Source organism: Sphaeramia orbicularis, chromosome 6, assembly GCF_902148855.1.
Source record: "Sphaeramia orbicularis chromosome 6, fSphaOr1.1, whole genome shotgun sequence".
Taxonomy (NCBI): domain Eukaryota; kingdom Metazoa; phylum Chordata; class Actinopteri; order Kurtiformes; family Apogonidae; genus Sphaeramia; species Sphaeramia orbicularis.
Genome location: NC_043962.1, coordinates 44816093 through 44839119, shown reverse-complemented (window position 1 = coordinate 44839119; position 23027 = coordinate 44816093). Strand labels below are relative to the sequence as shown.

General features: G+C 35.1%; 1 protein-coding gene across 1 annotated transcript; it reads right to left on the bottom strand.

Moving 5' to 3' along the window:
* Positions 1–4089: 4089 nt before the first annotated feature.
* Positions 4090–19392, bottom strand: LOC115420387 (forkhead box protein P2-like). Its single transcript, XM_030135624.1, has 15 exons — positions 19237–19392; positions 17440–17544; positions 14590–14676; positions 13707–13812; positions 11721–11898; positions 11172–11276; positions 10020–10107; positions 9679–9816; positions 8287–8476; positions 8110–8180; positions 7494–7595; positions 7259–7380; positions 4777–4846; positions 4565–4683; positions 4090–4466 (listed from the first exon to the last, which is right to left on the bottom strand). Exons 1-15 carry the CDS (start codon positions 19390–19392, stop codon positions 4349–4351), a joined length of 1755 nt encoding a protein of 584 aa, XP_029991484.1. The 3' UTR covers positions 4090–4348.
* Positions 19393–23027: the final 3635 nt, after the last annotated feature.

Sequence of the window (23027 nt, the reverse complement as noted above, 5' to 3'; positions counted from 1 at the left end):
TCTGAGGCCTTTGTTCTGCATTTGGTGATGATTCTTTACACAAACAGCTTCACAGATGGTGACTGTCAGTGGATGCTGGGACTATTCATGATCATTGTTTATTATTTTACGGGTTTCAATGTAATTTATTTATTTAGTTAACATTGTAGTTGCAGGACAGTCCACGTTCCTGTAAATTTGCCACTTTAAACCCTATTGTCTGATATATTGCAATTCTACTTCTTATATAAATATATAAATAGCTTTTAGAGTTGTATTACTTACTATTATTATTATTATTATTATTATTATTATTATTATTATTATTATTATTATTATTATTATTTATGCATGCATATTTTTGCTTGCACTTTATTCTGTTGCTGCCTTGACCAGGTTTAATCTAATCTAATCTAATCTAATCTAATCTAAACACCTAAATCTATTTTTTGTGGTGACTTCCAAATGAATTTTTCACCACAATTACCAACCATTTAGCCATTTATAATACCATCCCCAACATTTTGTATTTTTCACTGAAAATCATGTATTTTCCAGTACTTAATTAACTGATCATGTACGTGTTCATAAAAGTTCAGTGTAAATTCAAGGTCATTATATCAAAACAGAGAAAACTGAAGAGAAGCTGACATTTTCAGGAAGATACATCACTGACTGAACGAAAAAACATGTGTACAACCTTTGTCATTTATCAAACTTCATTGGTTTTACTGGTGAATCAGTGCTGCAGAGGATGACAGTATTTGCATGTTCACTATGGAGCCTCTGAAATGTCCAAATGGGTAAATGGTCAATTCAGATATAGCTGAAAAGATGAAAAACTGCAGTTTACCTGAAATATTTAAATGTATTGATATGATGAGTAGTTCAAAAATTAATAAACGTTTTAGATCAGTGATGCTTTTGGTCACTGTTGGCTAAGTTTCAGCTGTAGTCGCTGTAGGTCATGACCACTACAGAAGACACAAAAGTTACATCAAAACAACAACAGCTGTGGCTCAGGAGGAACAGCAGACTGTCCACTAACTGGAATTCCTTTGACATATATAACCGTCGATGAGCAACACACTAAACTTTGGGTTAATGAGTCTGAGGTTGTGTGTGTGAATGTGATAGATGGTAAAATACACTACCATCAAAATGGAAAACCAACTAAACAGGACACATTTTTGTAAGATCATATAAAATACTTAAATCAACAACTCATGACATAAGGACATTTTTTTTTAAACTTAAAAATCAATGTCAAGACAGTAAAACAGAAAGGTGATACTTCCTTATTTTTCTTAAAAGCTTAATTTGATTTCCATTAAGCAGTACTATCCTTCAGATAAGAAAATGACATCAGTAATACCACTATATTGACTCTAAACTTATTGGCCACTTTATTAGGTACAGATATTGACTAGGTCAATCACTTGACAACAACTCACATTTAGACATGTAACTCTGGGGATTTAAATGGTGACTTAAATGACTTTAAACACGGCATGGTTTTTTGTCTGAGAGTTTCACAAACTGCTGATCTACTGGGATTTTCACACATAATCATCTCTACAGAGAATAGTCTGAAATAGAGACAATATCTGATGAATGGCAGTTCTCTGGGGAGGAAATGAGGAAAGAGCAGAATAGACAGACTGGTTTGAGTTGATAGAAATGTAACAGAAACTCAGATTTGTTGCATTTTTATCAACAGATTTGATTGTGATGAGGTTGAACATTTCCCTCAGGACATGTTCAATTTCTCAAGGGCTCTGTCCAAAGGATCAATAAAGTTTTATCTAATCTAATCTGAAATAACCACTGGTTATGCAGATGAACTTCTATGTATGTAGAGGGGCATCTCTGAACGTACGCTGAACCTTAATGCCGATGGTTACAGCAAAATATACCATCACTGGCCACTTTATTAACCCTTTCATGCATAGCGGTCGCTACAGTGGACAGTTATTCTACAGCTGTTCTCTTCTATATTTATGGATTTTGTTGTTTTAGTTCCACATCAGCCAACACAGTGGACGCTTATGCATCATCTCAAACACTGATATTAATACCATTAATGTAAGTTTGCTGTTCAAGATAAACCTGATCTGCAGGAACATGTTTGAGTGTAAATCAGTTGTTTGTTATTGTTGTTTGCTTGTTATTGTTATTAAACTGCAATTAAAAGGTTATTATTATTATTATTTTGCATATTATCTCCATGAAGTGAGTAATAACTAGTATTATTGTATGTTAAAAAGTGAGAAAACAGCAGATTAGCAGCATTAAAAATGTTTTTATATCATAGTTTTCACACAATATATCAGTAAATACATGTTTCTTTGCTTCAAAAATTAAATGCATGGTGTCAAGCTGAGTGAACATTTTTGGAACTCCATGAAAAATAGGTTCATAAAAAATTTTTCAACCGCATTGTTTTTTTGTTTTTTTTCATGTCTAAAGAAGAATAAAAGCACTCAGGAAAAAAAAAAAAAAAAAATCTTGATTAAGGTTGTAAGAATTCATCCATGAAAGGGTTAAGTACACCCAGTACAAGAAATAATGTGCTTAATAAAGTGGCCAGTAAATGTACTGTATATGTATCTAACATTACCATAATAAACAAAACCATGGTAACTATTTTTACCCAAACAAATGAATGTTTTCATGCATGATTTTTATTAATGTATTTTTATTCCTTTTGTGAGTCTTAAATGGCTTTGAAGGACAAACACTAAGCAGCTTTACATGTTTTTATTACCGTTAATAACACACTTAAAACTCAGACACACTTTTCATTGTTTAAAAGCAGTGCGTTGCTGTCAGCATCTATTATGAATGTAGCCTCTAACACTGGAAACCTTAATACAAAAGTGGAAGTCTTTACTTCTAAAACAGCACTGTAATGTAAGTTACACAGAAACAAAAACTAAACAAACAAACCATGACATGGTAGTTATGGAATTGTGAATAAAACTCATCAGCAATGTGATAAAAAAAATATTACAAGACATTTCTATGTACAAATACAACAGAGGACGCACATCACAAAATGTTTTCCAATATATAGACAAAGGTCACTAAAAAACATCACGCGGCTGTACACCTTTACACTTCCTTTGAGCTGCACATCACAATAAACACACAAAACATTTATTACAGACATGATATTATTTCACATGAGCAGTAAATTATTTGCTTTGGCCTTGGAACATACATACATTTATTTAAAAGACTGATTTGATCTATGCACAGTGTCCCTAAAAACTGTCTTAACAGGTCAAAATAAAATTCTTATCAAGGCCTAAAAAGTATTAACATATTAAAAGTGTGAAATTTCATGCACAAGCGTAATAATTGTTGATCATTTAATCATCTATTTGATATGTTTTATGTAAAAAAATGTATTAAAAACTTGAAAGGCTAATAGAAAAAGCAGATGTGACATAATACTCCACCTCATGGGATTTAAGGCTGAAGTCCAGATGAAGTGATATTTTGCAAACTGACACAAAACGAAACCGTTATTTTTTCATAAACACATGAACCTGGTAATGCAGGGGGGGTCAAACTCATATTAGTTCAGTTCCACATTCAGCCCAATATGATCTAAACCGGGCCAGACCAGGAAAATAATAACAGTGAAAAAGGTAAAATTACATTATAAAAACATTTACATTTACAAAGTTTCCTTAAAATGTGAGTTACATGAACAATATGAAATTTCTTAAGAAAAATAAGTGCAATTTGAACAATATTATGCCTTGGTTTACCTTTGACACATGTACATTACAACGAACAGATCACAGTGGATCTAAAATACACAAAACACTTAATAACAGGCAGAATATTGTTCCAGTTTCACTTACTCTATTTTATTTGTTCAGGTTATTCACATTTTTTGTGAGAGGATAGTTTGTTAAAGGAAATATTTTCATGTAACTTTACTTTTTTACACTAAAAAAAGAGAGTATTTGGAGTTATCGTTATTTATATGTTATTATGATAGTATTTTACTGGTCTGACCCACTTGAGATCAAATTGGTCTGTTTATGGAACCTGAATTAAAATGATTTTGACTGATTGTTAATATTGTCGGTGTAATTTTTGGATTTCACAAATTCATCCCATGGGACAACACTGAACCCTTTGGCGGGCTGGTTTTGGCCCACGGGCTGCATGATTGGCACCTGTGTGGTAATGAATTAAACATCTGAAATGAATTTTACAGTGCATTTGATAATCGTTCTTTTTTTGGTGCAGATTTCAACACAGAAAACTGAGATGAATTTAATCCTAAATGTGTCAATGGTGCTCTATGTGCCTGAATATTCAACATTTATTTAACTCTTCTACACAAATGTCATTCAAGATCGAACAATTCCTCGTCGTTTTCAGTCGTCTTTTGCTGCGGTTTTCCGTTTGACATCAGAGATTCTTGGTCATTCGGATTCAGGGCTTTGTTTTTAAGGAGGTGAAAACTGAAAGAAGTGAAAAACAAAGACGTTTCTGTTATTTTTGGCATCGTTTGACATCAGCTGTTTAACCAATCCTCTGAACTCATATCATTGGATCTCACTGGTGGACTTGGGGCGTGGGGTCTGGGCCGTCTGCTGGTCTGTCCTCTTGGGTCTGACTGGAGTTTCTGCCTAAACATCCTGTCTTGAATCCTGGCAGTGACGCCTCAGCCAGCGCCGTCTACAGACAACATAAGAATGAAACCGTGAACTCAACCAGATCTGATTTCTGTCGTGCTGCAGCTCGCTAAAAGGTGCACAGACGTTCTCTCACCTGTAAGCTGGTGTTAAGAGTGGGCCCAAAACTAAGGTTGGAGGACACGGTTTTCATCAGCGATGGGCTGCTGCAGAATAATCATAGTACAGAATTATACAAACATCACAATCCATGTGTAATTCATCTGTTCAGTATCTTCTATACATTCTATGAAACACAGCACTACTATGAGACGAGGCTGATTACAACGACAAATAACAGTGGAATGATCAGGAAAAGTTCTGAAATAGTTTCCATACTCTAGTGGTTCCCAACCTTCTTGGCTCGTGACCCCATTTTAACATCATAAATTTCTGGCAACCCCAAACATTCAGAACGGAGACTTTTTTTTTGGCTGAAATTAATTTGTTTTTGATCATGTAATAGTTTGTTATACTATACTATACTATACTATACTATACTATACCTTACTATATTCCTTGGTCAGGATATGTACAGTCAGTCCAGCTTGTATTTACAAGGCTGACAATTAACACTGAACAAACAATAACTCAAACTATGAATAATGAAAGAGCTGCAGCATTTTAAACACTGAAACAATGAACATTTGACAGATAAACAGTACCACAGTGCTTCAGTTTCAGTTTCAGAGTTTGTCATGTCTTTTATGTATTGTGATTGTCTCTCTCAACTCACCATATATTTTTTATTAGTAAGTTTGTTTGTTTTTTTTTTGTTTTTTTTTAATCAATTACTAAAAATTTCAGGTGACCCCATTTAAATTCCAGGCGACCCCACATGGGGTCCCGACCCCAAGGTTGAAAAACACTGCCATACTCACTGCATTCATACATATAAATAATTTACTGATGTTTGACAACTAAGAGTCATTTGTGAACAGTATGTTTCATGTTGCAGGGAGAATATTCTGACCGATATTTTTTCTTCAAGTTTAGCAGCTATAATTATCTCACTTTAATAATATACAGGGTGGGGAAGCAAAATTTACAATGAACATTTAGTTGTTTTTTCTCAGCAGGCACTACGTCAATTGTTTTGAAACCAAACATATATTGATGTCATAATCATACCTAACACTATTATCCATACCTTTTCAGAAACTTTTGCCCATGAGTAATCAGGAAAGCAAACGTCAAAAAGTGTGTGATTTGCTGAATGCACTCGTCACACCAAAGGAGATTTCAAAAATAGTTGGAGTGTCCATAAAGACTGTTTATAATGTAAAGAAGAGAATGACTATGAGCAAAACTATTACGAGAAAGTCTGGAAGATACTATTAAAGAAGAATGGAAGAAGTTGTCACCCGAATATTTGAGGAACACTTGCGCATGTTTCAGGAAGCGTGTGAAGGCAGTTATTGAGAAAGAAGGAGGACACATAGAATAAAAACATTTTCTGTTATGAAAATTTTCTTGTGGCAAATAAATTCTCATGACTTTCAATAAACTAATTGGTCATACACTGTCTTTCAATCCCTGCCTCAAAATATTGTAAATTTTGCTTCCTCACCCTGTATATATATATATATATATATATATATATATATATATATATATATATATATACATATATATATATATATATACACATTTATATATTTATATATTTATATATATAGGTTGTATTTATTCACAATATTAAATAAGACAAAATATTTCTCTTTGCCATTTTACTCACTTTTACCTTTTGTATATTCTGGTTTTGTCATTATGGTAATAGATGTATTAATTTTATTTTATTAACAATACTGTTTGTCATGTTGTGACTGTGAAGACTTTAAAACCACCTCTTGGTGAACAAGAATTCAGATTCCTCTCATTTTCTATTAAGGAAAATGAGATGAATGAGAAAATTAACAAAATAAAATGACAATATCAGATAATTATCTTAATCATCTTCTTCCTTTAACTTTCACTCAGTCCCAAAAATCTGCCTTTCATTGTTTCTTTCCTTTTTGGACAGAAATAATGATTTTGACATTTATTATGATTCTGATTAAATTTATTATGATTCTACAATTTTTTGGGCATGTCATCCAGCCTTAAATGACACTAGTATACATATGGTTATATTTGTTTGCTTTATGTATGATACTTAAATGATACATACGATACTTAAAATACAGTCTTTTGTCTCTGGTGAACTGGACACAAATAAATACTTAAGATCCTGTATTTTTTAATCCTAATTTAGTTTATTAAATCCAAAATCTACATAAGAATCTCTTGAAATTTCCTAATAAATTCAAGAAAGTATTAATTTGATGAAAGGTAGATTAAAATTGAATATATAAATGTAAACACATGTATGTATACAAGTTACATTGCATAGATTCTGTCATGACGTTAAATCCAGGACCTGTATATCTAGACAGATATTGTGTTTTTCTGCTTTAATATTTTTTCTTGAGCCCTTTCCGTGAAGGTAATAGTATCAGCCTTCAATCTCAAGTGTCATTAAATGTTGACTCCCAGGTCCAACCGCTGTGATGAACAGCAGGTTTTTCCATCTACTGTACCCTGTGATCTTCTGCGATCTCCTCCTCTGGTATTCCACCTCGTCCACCGTCCACACGGCGCCTTTCACATTCTCCACACGCACAAAGCACTTGTGCAGGCTCAGGTTGTGGCGAACGGCATTCTTGATCCAGAGAAAATCAGAGTGAAGGGAATATTACTGAATACACACTGCATAAATCAAATAGGACATACACGGAGATCACAGAGATAATTATCTGCAGGGGGTGATGATACCTTCCAAGTGGCAGCGTTACGCCTGAAATAAGCGAACGTCCGTGTGAACCAATTGTATATCTCGTTGAGTGTTAGTTGCATGTCTGATGCTTCCATAATAGCCTTTAGACAGAGAGAAAACAGACATTAGTATCGTATAATATCAAATTACATCCCTCACAGGTTTCCTTTCAAAAGTGGAAAAGCTACACATTCTGATGTCCCAGTCATGTTTGTAATTATTCTGAAGACTGTAAATAAACCTTATGAATTTTTTTTTTTTTTAGAATAAAATCCAATAATTGTCTGGCTTACAAATATAGAATATAAAATAGTATAAATATAGGACTGCAACTTATGAATAGCCCTATATTCCCTCTATGAATGATTTTCCCTGTAAAACATTACACATTTTATAATTAATCTACAAAGTTCTGCAAAAAAATGTGATAAAGAGAATATTATTTTTAGTATTTTAACAAATATGTTATAGATCCTTTGAATATCACACAGACATCAGTATTGATATACAGTACTGTGGAAATGTCTTAGGCCAATATTAGGTTTGTATGGTATTTAAGGAGGTAGTATTTAAAGTTGAGTTACTCAAGTGTGCTTTATTATTCCAAAAATATACCTGTCTTATCAGCGTTGCATAGGTGAAAGGTGGTCTGATATCGGTGTTCTTGTAAAGCTCATATTCATTTTCTGAAATTAAAAACAAAAGAAAATCAAAAATAAAACTGTGCATTCAAGCAGCTGAAAGTCCTGGTGTAAAATAATGCAATCAGAGTTGTGACAGCAGTTCTCTTACCTGAGGACAGAGGGTAGACCAAGTGGTGGTGACGGCGTCTCACAGCCCCAGCACATGACATATGAGTGGCTGGTTCTTCCTCGCAGCCCTGCGACGGAGCGCCGCCAGACCCCAGAGGGTGGGGGGACATCTGGGGTGAATCTGACGGACTCACTGAAGTAAAGTTGGGGGTGCTGGCGACGGAGCTGAGCTAAGGTCGACACCGGGAGATGACTAAGGTTAACAAAGGAATTTGTGGAGTGAGAAGACTGACAGAGAAACAAATCATAGAAGGAGATCTTTAAAAGAGTGGAACAGAATGATTCGACGCGGCTCTTCAGAGGTGATTCCACTAATATCACAAGAAGAAGGAAGCCAATTATTATTAATTAGAGGGTGAAATTGTTTGGTGAGTGTTGTGATTATGGTGCAATATTTGCAAGATTAACAAGTGATTAGCTTCTGTGTTATCAGAGTATATCTGCAGTCTGGAAAAACAATGGCAGCCATCTGGTACCAACAGCTGTGTTCCAAAGAAGAGAACTAAGGATGCACCTGATGGTCTCCATAGACCGGGTTCCTACAGGTTTCTGCAAGTTATATTTAAGACTTTTTAAAACCTGTTTAAGACTACATAGGACAGAATTTAATGCCCATTTCACAGCCATACTGGAAAAATTTGTGACTCCTAGAATTTACGAAAATGTATTTATTTACTCCAACGCCTTGATTCTCACCATTCTGAGTCATTTCTCACTGGGGGCTGCAAAGTTATCGATAATTGGTTCCTAATTTCAATATAAATTGTCAGGTTGGAATGGGTGGAACCGGGTAGACTAACGTAACTTTCTTTGCAGCTTGGACATTTCCAAGACACATTTAAACACATTTATGGCGACATAACTTAAGACCTGGCATATCAAATTTCATACCTTTTAAAGACTTTTTTAAGGTATTAAATGCAGATTTGTAAATTTAAGACTTTTTAAGTCCCTGCGGGAACCCTGCACAGAGTGATAAAAAAGGTGCATAATAGTAAAACTTTTCAAGAAAAACTCTTTTGATCCAATCTGACATATTTCTCTGAGCAAGTTCAAATGTTTCTGACCGTCATCTTCTGTAGGTGTGTCACCATAACTATGTTTCTTGTTTTTTCACTGAGTGCTTCCTTATTTCTGCAACTCATCCGACTGTAAATGTTTGACAGGTCATAGTGCTAAACTCCAATTACAGCCTTGGCAGTATCATCATCAGCACATACCAACACTGCCAGCTGCAGTCAGATAGGTGATGTTTTTATTCTTCTTCTTCATATTGTGAGGAGTTTTGCTTATGTAGCTCAAACACGCTTCAGTTCATGGCTCATTTGCTTTGTCTCTGTCGTCCACACAACTATTACTGAATACAATCTACCTGTAGGCTACGTGGGTCAGCAGCTGTATCAGATTGTGGCGACTGTAGATTCCGTTGTGAAGGCAGCGTCTGAGCTTCTAAAGATGGCAAATGCAGGTGAGCCATCATCGCTCGCAGACGCTCACGTTCTTTGCACAGCTGTTAAAGCAGATGAAGGGAGTGAGACGCTCATAGAAATTGAAAGCTGTGAACCACAAATACTTTTGCAAAGTGCAATTTCCTGCTAAAACCAAACAAGGAGACTGTGTTGGCTGACATCTGCATTAATATCATCTCTCAAATATCTCTTCTTTAAGTAACTGTACTAACTTTTCCAATGTCTTTACAGGACATTGGCCTACCTGAAGTTCCAGTTGCTGCACCACCTGCTTTTGGACTCTGCACTGGGCTGTACTTCTGTCATCCAGAGTGTGTTCAGTATCTATGTGTCTGAAAAGCACACACATTAATACTTCACTCCTGAACTACTCACCATTGAGGGCGCTCTGTGCACTAAGAGCTTGCCTCTGCAGCTGTAGATGCACCCAATAAAAAGGAAGTGAATCATCCACTCAATCATACTTTTTAGTTCATTTCCGATGTTGCCATAATATAATTAAAGTTAAAGCCCGCCAAATGGGTGAATTTGTGAAATCCAAAAATTACACTGAAGATATTAACAATCACTCATGTCAAAATCATATTAGTTCAGGTCCCACATACAGATAAATATGATTTCAAGTGGACTGAACCAGTAAAAATAATTACATAATAACCTATAAATAATGACAACTCCAATTTTTCTCTTTTAGTGTAAAAAAGTAAAACTAAAGTTTAATTTAGTTAATCTTTAACAAACGTAACTCCAGAAGTGTTGATAAATGAGATCTTTCTTTCTCTTTCTTCGACACTAGCTCTGTGATGCTACTTTTCAAGATAACACGGTTATTTTTAGTTTAGTGGAAAAATGCCTTGACAATAATACACACTATCTGGACAAAAGCATTGGGGCATGTTGAATTCAGGTGTTTCATAGCTAATAAAGGGCTGGCCAACACATTTTTACTTTGTACTGTGATAAATATCATTGCATTATACATTTTGTTCCATCTTTATTATTCATTGTCTTCTTCACAAATTGCTTCAGTTTGCTTTGATTTCATTTTACTCAGTGTTTTTCAATCATAATTGTTTTACGTGTTCAATCTCTATGTTCTACCTGACCATAAAGAAATAAATAAAGAAAAAAAAATCAGCCTTTAACCTTAAAGAATACTGATTGGAAATTTATCGTGACAACTATTGATAACTGACATGAAAATTTTTTATGATGATAATATTTCTATTTAATGAGAGTGGGAATGCCTAACAGCTGTACTTGTGATGTCTCATAATATAATACAATATAATATAATATAATATAATATAATATAATATAATATATACACAACAACAGAATCAAAATGAAATTAAATACTTCAATGTAAATAGATGAGGAATGAGATGTAACCTACTTGATAAACTGGCTGAAGTTTTCACAGACTGAGTCACATCCAGGCCAGTTACACAAACCATGACTGTAGAGGAGGTGTGTGGCGTCTCGATCAACTTTAACAACACTAGACAAGGAGGTGGAGAAGAGGAAATGTTCTGTCATCATTAAAAACCCACAGTATCACAGACAAAACAGGAGCAAAACAGCAATAAACTAGATATAAGAGAGTTTTCTTTTTTAGGCAGCAGGAAATGACACCAAGGGGTGGAGGGGAGCTCTGAAAAATAAATGGAAAACTGTTTACTTTTGATTTTGGGACATGTAGTCACGTAAACTTTTGCTTTTCTTTTTCTTTTTCACTTCAGGTGGTGAAGCACAAAGCAAACAAACAAAACAAAACATATCCGTCCCAAGGGGAATTAAAATGAAGTGTCTCTGCAAAAACAAAAACCTACCCATCTGAGATTAAAAACAAAAGTTTACACATGACATCTCTTTGATGTGCACACCAAGGCAGCATAATCTGAGTTCTCCGAATGTGTTTACGACTTGAACTGACAGATAATACCTTTCTGCTCTGCCAGGAGACAGAGACTGTTGGTCACTGGTCTGTTTCCCTGTGACTTTTGGTGACACTATGTTGACCGCAGCAGAATCTTTACTACCCTTTATTGTAGCTTTGTCTTCAGTTATTCCATTTATGAGCTCCTTCCATATCTGCTGAATCTCTGCAGGGCTAAAACCAGCTAACAATGAAAGAAACAAGAAAGCATACAGTAAGTACAGATGTTTAAATGTACTGTTTAACCCTTAAAGACCCACAACTATTTTTGTCACAACTTCCAAATGATTTTTTTGTCTTTCCCAAGTGATTTATCACCATTTATTGTAATATTATCTCCTGGATTTTGCATTTTTCCATTGTAAATCAAGTATTTTTTTGTATGTAATTCACTGATCATGTAGATGTTCATAGAAGCTCAGAGTAAATTCAAAGGTTGTTGGATCAAAACAGACGTTTTCAACAAAATATTTCATTAACTGAACATAAAATAAGTGTCTCCATCCACTGTCATTTGTCAAACTCCATGGGTTTTACTGTTGAATCAGTATTTCAGAAGATGACAGTTTCCATATTCTACGGAGCCTCTGGGTCCAGATGGGTCATATCTGATGACTATGAAAAGATGACAAACTGCATTTTACACCAATTATTTACATGGATTGATAGGATTTGCGGATCAAAAGGTGTTTAACATTTTAGAAGATACAGTACATGCTTTTGGTCTGCAGTGGATGTTGTCTTTATGGGTTAAATGATAATTAAAGTAAACCCAATGCATGCAGTTTTATAACTTTTTAGGAACGTTTAGTTAATATGTAGCACAGTTTTCTAGATTTCAGTTATTTACTGAATAGTGAAAGCTGCAGCGCTGTTTACACTGGCACTGTGTACAATTTCAGTTATTCCCTGTGTACTAGAGCTGAAACAATTCATCAATTAAAAAAATTATTCCATGACAATTCTCTTGAATCAAAGCTTCATCTCCTTAATTTTGCTGTCGCTAATCATTGTTTTTGCTGTTGTGCTTCACACGGACGCTTATTGTGATGCACATGACGCCAGGATCAACACAAACAACATGGAGTGAAGCTCAGAAGAGACGAGGACAAAAAGGCAGAAAATGTCTTTATGTTCACTTTTCTTCGTTGGAACCATCACTTACTCCTTTAAATTTCTAAGCTTTCACACAAACATTAAAAATGAATTTGGATTTATTTTTTTTAACTGTATGTTAGTTCCATCTTAAGTTGTTAGTAAGTTGGATACAAATGTGTTGAAGATTGCAGTGCACATATTGTTTGTAGATGTCATTTGACATGTTTGGTGTTGTTTAGATAAATATAGATATTTTATATATGCTTTTACTGTTGTTATTGTTATTTCTGTATTCATGTTGTTTTGTAGAGATTCTTTTACTTTTATACTTTCTGTGGTTGTTTCAGCTGGTTCTGGAATTAGGAACAAGTTGTTTGTCATTTTGTCATCACATTTTTACAATTTTTTTTCACCTAATTTTTTTTTGTTTTTTCTAAATAATTGCTTAATCGAATCGAATCACTGAAAATAATCAATGGATTACGAAACTAACTGATATCTGCAGCTCTACTGCTTACCATAAGAGCAAACAAAGGAAGAGCAACACTTCTTTGATCTTTTCATCATTAAATATCACAAATTAATCTATAACATAGACATTTAACAAATAAAGCACATGAAAACTTAACAAACCACAAATCTAATGATGTCTATTTTTATGCTCTTATTGTATAATACACAAATTAGATTAGAAAATGTTATTGTCCATTACAACTACATGAAAATAGAGATTCATCTTTGGCCTTCTAGTACAGATATAAATACTACACATAAACAGGCAATAAATAATTCCAACATGTAGAAAGCATAGTACATCTTAAAAAGATAAAAGTAGCATTAAAAGGCATTATGAAATAAATTTAAATAGCTCAGTTAAATGAAAAGAGGAGAGACCTGGTGAGACGGCAGGAGAGGACAGCACTGGTCTCTGCACCTGAAGGAGTTGTTGATGCTGCTGGAGCTGCAGAAGCTGTTGATACACAAACTGCTGCGCAGAAGGCTGAAGGGCGGAGGAACAAAACATGACATTTCACAAAACTGTCTGATAATAGCCATGATATCTTGCTCACTCTCACTTTAACTTGAATCTGGATATTTTCACTAAGTATAGACGGCTAGATAGACAGCTACAGAACCTAGCTAGTATTTTTTGGCAAAATAAAAACATTTCATCTTACATCAGCATACATTTGTTATGAAGCAACTTCTTACAAAATCACTTTTGTTTACAGGGTACACATGAAAATTAAATATGCTTTAGGTTTTTGTAAAAAGCTGCAGATTTTATGCACTGAAATCTGATGATATTGTCAAATATTGCTCAAGCGCCCAGGTCTACCCACTGCATAAACTGAATATATATCTGCAATAGTGAGTCATTTAACAGGTCTTAATTTTATTCACATCCAAAGCTCACAGTTAAAGGACAAAAACTCAACACCTACATCTTCAAATCCAACATTTCAGCCACAAATGTGCAGAAATCTTATTTTCAAATGCCAGATAGCAGCGACTAAGCATGATATTTTCACTAGACATTTCTGTAGCATCTCTGACTATTCTCCACCTATACTGTTAAATATGTCATTTATAGTACAAACATGCCACATTTCTACTGATACTGCAATGGTTTGCTTATTATATGAAAGACACCAAACTAGATGGAGTTATTTTATTCATTTTACACAGGAGAGAATTCCCATAAAGACAAATACAATATTAGAGTTAAGCCAGTCAAATTAATGGGAGGTAAAAACAGACATAAAAACACACTTACTTCTTTTATTTTCTTTCCAGGATACTGTTTAAGCAGTTGCAGGTGGATCTGTTGTTGCTGCTTCTTGTAAAACTCTTTTAGATGTTGCTGGAAAAACAGAGATTGACAGTTAATGTCACAGCTCCATACATATAAATAATTCTGCTTGGAATAGTAGCCTAATAATACATGGTATATGACAAAACCACAGCAAACAAAACAACAAACAAACAAAACAAAAAAATGTCAGTTATGTGGTTAAAATATGTCAACAGCTACACCTTATTAAGTGGCAGTGTTTTCTGTCTCTTCCTTTGTGGATCTTGGTTAAATAAGACTGCTTTTTGTCATTTAAAAAACAAAAACAAAATAAAACAAAACAAAAAACAGCTGACTTATAGTCTCTTAGCAGTGACTTTCCATGAAACACCAAAAAGACCATATTCTAACTGAGCAAGTCTCTATTCTTAGTTGAGTTTAATTACTTGACATTGATTTAACCTTATATATGCAACTAATGCGCATGACAATGGTGTCTCAAAAATGTTTTTATTTCTAGCATTAGATTTGTAATGTATATCAGAAAAGTCACCATGTCAGTATTTCATGTTCTTATACATTTCAGTAATTAATTACGCTTTTAGAAATTAGATTTTATCAAGAATATTATAAATTCCTGTGATGCAAGTGATTTGCTCATTTGAACAAAAACGTTTCTACAAAAAAAAAAAAAAAAAAACACAATCACAGGTTTTATTAAGTTCCTATGTGCACAATTTATAAATGAAATTTATAGTTCACTTAAGTCAAAATTGTATTGGTACAAATGTAAAAACTGGGCGAAGATAAGCAGCACAAAACTAAAACTTTTATTTACATATTTGGAACAATATGCCTCTTAAACTTAATTTTACCCAGACTTCTATATGTATTTTACAACATTTGTTCGCACAGTGTCATAGCTTGCTTTGTTTACTTCATATTAGCAAAGATGACAAGTAATTAACATAATTATAAGTAACATTACGGTACATTTATCATTAAGAGGTATTTCTTAATTTGGTAGACCAATTCTTAATTTAAGCTAATACTTCAGACTAAGCTATTTTTTCTATCAAGGTTACTCCAAGCCAATGCTAACTTAATTAGCTTAAGCTAACCTACATTTAGCACCAATTAACTTAATTACTTCAACGCAAAGAACGGAAAGTCATCAATGGAGGCGTTACTTCATCGCCATTTTTAACAGAGAGCGGATGTTAAAAGCTGCTGTCAAAAACATGTTTCGCTTCTTTGCTTCTATATTCAATATTTGTACTACCTAAAGAGCATCTTTATGTCCACTGAACACCTTCATGAGAACGTAAGAGCTTTAACCCTTTGTCATGTCAGCACATGCCTTATAGTTAGCTTAGCTAACTCTGAAGAACATAGCTAACACTAGCTAATGCTGCCTTCATGTGCTATGGGAATTATGGTAAATACTACTTCCGAACTACAAAATAGCACATGAACGCTCTTTCATGTCATTTTCAACTGGAGAACCGGGAAAAAATTTGATACACAAGTTGCCGAGATGAAAACAACCTTTGAACTTTTCAATATGGTGGTGAGCAACGAGGCATTAATTGCCAGTGATAAACATTGTTTTTATTAAGGTTCTGCTGCCTTTAGCTGATGATTTCACACATGTATAGTATACAAAATTTGCGAGGAAAAAAAAATAGGAGTTTGCATGTTCTCCTCGTGTGTGTGGGTTCTCTCTGGCTTCCAAAGACATGGATTAATAGGTTAATTGGTTAAGATAAATTGCCTATAGGTGTGAATGTGAAAATGTTTGGTTGTTCATCTCTGTCACTGTCCCTGCTACACTCTGGAGGATAAAGTTCAAAAAATGAATGAATGGGAAAAAAAAAGAAAATGCTGAAGCAGATGAATTAAGATGTCCAAAACTGTTTTACCCAAGTAGCAGGTCACGATAAATTGTGTCAGTCATTTTTCAATTTGCTAGGACAACAAAAGCACGTGAACACAACACTGGTAATTTCGAATTCACAGGTGGAATATTTGATCTTCCCTATAGCACTTGAAGGCAGCGTAAGAACCCCCTACTTCAGTGTTTTTCAACCTTGGGGTCGGGACCCCAGATGGGGTCGCCTGGAATTTAAAAGGGGTCGCCTGAAATTTCAAGTAATTGATTTTAAAAAACAAAAAGAAAAAAAAACAACTTACTGATAAAAATATGTGGTGAGTTGAGAGAGACGATAACAATATATAAAAAAGACATGACAAAGTCTGAAGCTGAAACTGAAGCACTGTGGTACTGTTTATCTTTCAAATGTTCATCATGGTCAGTTTAAGATGCTGCAGCTCTTTCATAATTCATAGTTTCAGTTATTGTTTGTTCAGTATTAATTGTCAGCATTGTAAATACAAGCTGGACTGACTGTACATATCCTGACCAAGGAAAATAAAATTCTCACTTTGTGCAGTAATCTACACCTGGCTTTTCTGCCTCTGTCCATATTAATATACATTGTATAGACTAAATGTCGTCTAAAATTAACTTTCATTTGCAACATAGTATAGCAAACTATTTCATAATCAAAAACAAATTCATTTTAGCAAAAAAAAAAAAAAAAGTCTCAGTTTTGAATGTCTGGGGTCGCCAAAAATTTGTGGTGTTAAAATTGAGTCACGAGCCAAAAAAGGTTGGGAACCACTGCCCTACTTGCTTGACATTCAGAACATCAGGGAAAAAAATATACTTATTACCATATTTTAAACAAAGCCACTGTTATATTTCAGTTTTTGTAATTATAATAATACTGTCTCTGATATATCTCCTGTTTCAATGTATTCCTTTATTACCTGTTGTAGTAGGAGGGCTTGTTGTTTCTGGTGGATCAGAGCCTGCAGCTGGTTGGGGGAGAGAAGCTGCTGCATCTGTTGAGGAGCCATCATTGCCAGAAAAACCTTCAACAAACAGTGATCATGGATAATATAGTTCAGTATAAAGTTCAGATGAGAGGAGACAAAGCAGACAGAAGGCAAGTGTCAAGTGTTAAACAGTAATAAGCATTGAATGTGGATCTTTTCAGTCCAATTACAAAATAGTGCTGTCAACCCTTTGTGAACATCATCATGCTAGATTGTGTCATTGACCCTAAATGAGATGGGAGATAGGCAGTCCTGTTAATTAGCAACACAATTACATGCTTGTTGTGACTCCTAATAGAAGTGTATGGGTATTAATAATGGCAAACACTCACGGAATAATAACTGATCTGCACTCTTTCAGACTGAATGGCAAATAACAGGGTGATTATCAGCCTTTGTATTTAAGCATTGACAACAGCAATTTCCATTAAGAAAAAAACACCAACAGATTCAAAATAAAATACTCTGTTTACTGCAATCTACTATTTTATTAAGCTACAATCTGTCTACAATTGATTGGTGAAATATTAAACATCTAATTTTCGTTTTTACTTTCATCACCTGAACTAGATTCCACTCAATAAAAATCCAGGAGAATTTAGTAATCAAGGAAAGTTAAAGACATGTTTGTGTTTTATATGTTCACTAAAAGAATAGCATTCATTTTGGAGAGTTTGTCTTCACATTCAACTCTGGGAAATTGTGCATTTTTCTGTCTATTTCCCAACAATAAGTGATTCATTAGAAAATATTCATAGCTATTTGATTAAGAATGTAATGATTAGTTACAGCCCTAGTTGTAATTGTATCCTTTTTTTTAATGCAGGAAGACACTGACAGATATCTGGCTCCATTATTAGTCTTCAAAAATAACTTGGTAACTGTGATGTGAAATGGATGCAGAGATTAAAAACAGAGACACTGCATATGGAAGACCCTGTCTTTTATTAAGTGAAAAAAGAACAGTCTTAACTGGATGCATGTAGTCCTCATTTGTAATACTTCCTAGACCTTGCAGGTTGAAAAAGTTTCATATCACAGGCTGTTATTATGTTTTTGAAGGCTGGAATCACACTGTGTTATGATATTGTCACTGACTCCAGTCATTACAGTGACTGAAAAATACCAAAAAAAAAAAAGTAACATGCTTAAAAATTGTAAGTCACAAAGCTGCAATTCTAGTAGAAGATCTTATTCATTTGGCTAATTTTATATGCAAAATAAAAGAATAGACAATGCAGTAGAGAGGGCAGAGGAATTAAGGAAAGGATGTTGACCGGGGATTTATTGTCTTGGTTGTTTCATTGATCCTCTAGATTAAGATTCACAAGGATAGAATTGTAACAGACAACCATAAAATTATGTTGGACCATGCTTATTTGTCTTTGTCTTGCATCTGTTTGGCCTAGGTCTGTGGACAATTATTCCTCCCTGGCTCTGACTCACAGACTAATAATGAAGGACAAACAGAGTTCTGCGTGTCAACTCCCAACTCGGATCAGATCTCATATGAAATCCCTGCCACTGTCAACAGTGCTGCAGGCTCTGGGTTTGGTGTCCTGTCAGAGGACATCCAATGTGGAGTTGATGTGCAGTATTTCTCTTGACATCTGTTTGCCTAAGACTGTTCTATTTCCCGCTTATGAAGAGGTGGAGGAAGAGACGAAGAAGGAAGAAGAGTAAAAGAAGGGGGGAGGACGAGGAAGAGGAGGAGGTGGATGAAGATACCTGTTTATGGTGGAGACTCTGCCAGTTTTCACCGTTCACTCCACTGCAGGAGTCCCCATTAGCTACTCTCTCGCCTGCACTGTTGTCTGTGTGACTGAGGAGGCTGCTGGCTGGGGTTTGACGGGCTGCCGTAGGACTGAGAGGAGACTCAGGCATTCCACCTCAGGTACTAAGAGGAAAACAGCCAACAGTAAATAAGCTGTAAAAGTAAAGCATGCACTTGAGTATCAGAGCTGATTACAAGTTACTTTGCATTTAGCACATGTCAAATCATAATATAAACACACCATGGAATTTAAGAACGCTTAAAAAGTACAAGATACATGTTTTTATTGTGTAGAACTAAATAAAATTACCAAAATAAATTGTTACTTTTATAATTCCAGGTTATACAACTTCATTTAGTTAAATATGACTTAAGTGATGTAATCATTTGTCTGTAGATTCTTTTGAACTGTACATAGAAATCAGAGAAATCCTGCTGTGAGTTTTACATTCTATGTCTAAACTAATCTTAACACTGCATTAAATAAAAATTAAAGATATCTGAAGGATCCTACACACATGCTCAGGAGATGTACAGAATAATATATATTTTAAACAGCAAATAAAGCTTTCCCGCGAGTGTCCCGCAAATTGTCCTAAAAGCCTCTTAGAAGTAAAATGAGATCACATGGGCATTAAACATAAGTCTTTGATTAAAAGTAGGTTAATAGTAAAGTTACATACCGTTGAAGTAAATGGTAGATGCAGAGCAGCCAGGCAGTGTTGATGTCTCCAAGTCATGCAGTTTGGAGTGGGGATGGGAGAGAACTGATGGAGTTATGTGTCTACCTGAGGGGGAGGAGTCACACCGTCACTCACTAAATTAGACGGCAAGATTAGCTTTTCATTCTATCAGTTTGTGATCAGCAAGAGTGACTGATCATTTGTTTTTTAGGCTTATAAGACTTTGAAAGGAATAATGCTTACCTGGTGAGTCTCTCCATATTTGTATAGACGATTATTTCTTCATATGTCTTAAGATCCCACAAACACTCACATCTAAACTGAATTAAACAATGTAAACTGAAGTGCTGCCATAACATGAAGACAGAATGATTTTATGCAACTCACGTACCTTTTTGTTTGCATCTATTTTTGCAAGCATTAGCGTCTTTGTAGATATTCATAGACTTTCAAAAAAATGTTCAAAAAATACAAAATGCCTCATAACAGACATAATTTAATGTTTTTTAATGATTAATACAAGGGGTTTTTTTTATTGAGAAAAGACAAGTGTAGTTGTCTGTGACTTTATTTAGAAAAGCAGTGTCTAAGAGTTTTGGAACAAGAGCTACACAACTGTCAAATGACTATCAAAGAGCTATTTACAGAGCTGTCTGCGCTCCTATTTATCAGTACAACTAAAAGCAAATAAAAGCTTCGGGTAAATGCACATTGTAGAGCACATTAGTAACACCAAAAGAAATAAAAAAATACCAGTTTACATATAATGAACTCTGGAGAAGACATTTCCTCTTTATGAAAAACATCTTTGGTCACATTTTCTTTTTCATTTCTTTTTGTTAACATGAGCCTTATTTACACCATGTTATTTCATTTTAATTGTTTATTATATGATGAGGGATAAGCTACACAGTTTATTTGTGCCATCAGAAGAGTTTTTCCACACTCAGAATTTCTATTTTATTTTAATCTTTTTAGTGATATTAGAATTAAGCAGAAAGTGACACCATTAAACATTAACAATATATGCTGTTAAAGATGTTAAAGATGTAGCTCCTGTACAGATCCTGAAAATTCTTATAAAATAGAGAGTGGCTAATGGATCTTTAAAAGTCCACTTGCTGATATATAAATGATAGCAATGATGAAATTGTAGATATTGTTATCAAAGTAACTTTCTGCCACCTACTGGATTGTTATTTACCTACCCAACAGAAAAATGTCATGCATTTCACTGTTTAATGATATTTCACAAAAGTATGCTCCAGTTTGTTCTGCTTTTCGTTACACTTTTACACTGTGTAAAAATTAAAAAGATAAAGGTTTTAATAACTCATTAGACATATACCAGTGTGTACACCAGCTGGGAATAGTAAACAGTTGCATTGGTGGTATTATTAATCCGCAATCATAAGGCTCTTTCATGCTTTTCAGTATTGGGCTGTTCATCTCCCATGTGTTTAGTATTGGGGTCAAGGGATGACTGTCATGACCTCTTCCTGCTATATATCTGCCATATAAGTCTGATGAAATCCCTGGAAAATAGCAGTTTTTCATCCAGCTGGCAGAGTCTGCCCAGGCCAAGCTGATGTTCCAAGACTGACGACTCGCTTCATCCAAGTCTGAAAAACACATCTGATACTGTCTTTGTTCCTGCAGATGGCATCGTGGCACCACCCAGCCCATACACTTAGATCTCCAGTCACAGAACCTTCCTAGGAAGCGGCTGGTCTCCCTCCAAGCCAGACATCCCGCCACTGTCTGGTATCCCCCCTCATTCCACCTCTTCCTCCTGGACTTCCTGTGCTGCCTGAAGTTCCCCTGTTGGAAGTCTCTCAGGTAAGCTTGGTGGATGCTCCAGTAATGACCCCTACCATCTTCACAGCGGCTCACTTTCACAAAGCACTCATTTACGGACAAGTTGTGCCGGACACTGTTCTTCCATCCAGGCCCCCGGTTCCTGAGGTAGGGAAACTGCTCCTCCATTTCTCTGTAGATCGACCCCAGGTTGAGTTTCTGCGAGGGGGAGGACAGGATGACTTTGGCAATCAGGGCGACGTAGGAAAGTGAGGGTTTTGAAAAAAGCTTTGTGTCCTCTGAGAACAGCTTGTCTGAGGAGCTCGGATGAAGGCAAATGTTACCTGGTGGATGGGAAAACATACTCTTATTGTTGTTGACAGCATCTGCCATTGTTGCAGACATTTTTGTGCAGCAGTTTCTCAGTTGTTTTCTTCTGTCTATAATTTATATTTAAAGATGTATCCTTTTTTTTTCCTCTGGTGTATTATACGATGGCTTATTTTTCCCTGTACCTTAGGGCTTTATCCAACTCCTAGAAGGACCGCAATACAAAATACATCCTTTTAGATCCTGCATCTTCAGCTTTAAATGCCTTAAATATTACCTCCTCTGACGACTTCACATGCTTTTAAACCGTTGTCAGATGAGGGGAGGTCTCACAATTCTTTAGTTAGAGCACAACACTTGTGCTCATCGTTAAAAAATGTGTTCTGTTTGTCCAGTAAGATTAAGGACTAACCACTTTGATTGTGGTGTGAACAGGACATGCCACTTTGTCTCAGCTGAAAGGCAAACACAGGAAACAGTACAAACATAATGCTTTATCTTAAACAGTATCATTCCTGGTTTTGGAGGAGCTCAAAAGGAGATAAAATATTACTTTATGTGGAATCACATTTTTTGTCACATTATCAGTTATTGTATTAGAGAGAATCAGTCTGTGGTGAGTGGAAAGAAATCCAAAGTCCAGCTTTAGACCTTATATGGACCAAAAGCAGGAAAATATAAATAGCTGCTGTGGTGAGTCTTGTGGCTTTTGTATTGATATCTTTATAACTATCTAGGGAGCAATTAGCACAATTATATAAGAGCAATGTCCAAAACTCTTGCAGGTACTGGTGTGTGTATGAGGTATTTAGATAGTATCAGCTGATGATCTGTGCCTCACCGGCCAGAGGATGATATTTTCCCGTCCTAAGCTTAGACCAGTGTACATAGTTTAACTCTCCTCTCGCCTATTTATAGTGTTGGCCCTTGCAACA

Excerpts from the sequence above, each read along its gene's own strand:
- LOC115420387 (XM_030135624.1), bottom strand. The coding sequence starts at position 19,392 with ATGCCTGAGTCTCCTCTCAGTCCTACGGCAGCCCGTCAAACCCCAGCC. Across the intron at positions 7,381-7,493 it reads GTAACGCTGCCACTTGGAAG|AATGCCGTTCGCCACAACCT; the intron begins GTATCATCACCC and ends CTCTGGATCAAG. Across the intron at positions 4,847-7,258 it reads AGATCGCAGAAGATCACAGG|CAGCCCATCGCTGATGAAAA; the intron begins GTACAGTAGATG and ends ATTATTCTGCAG.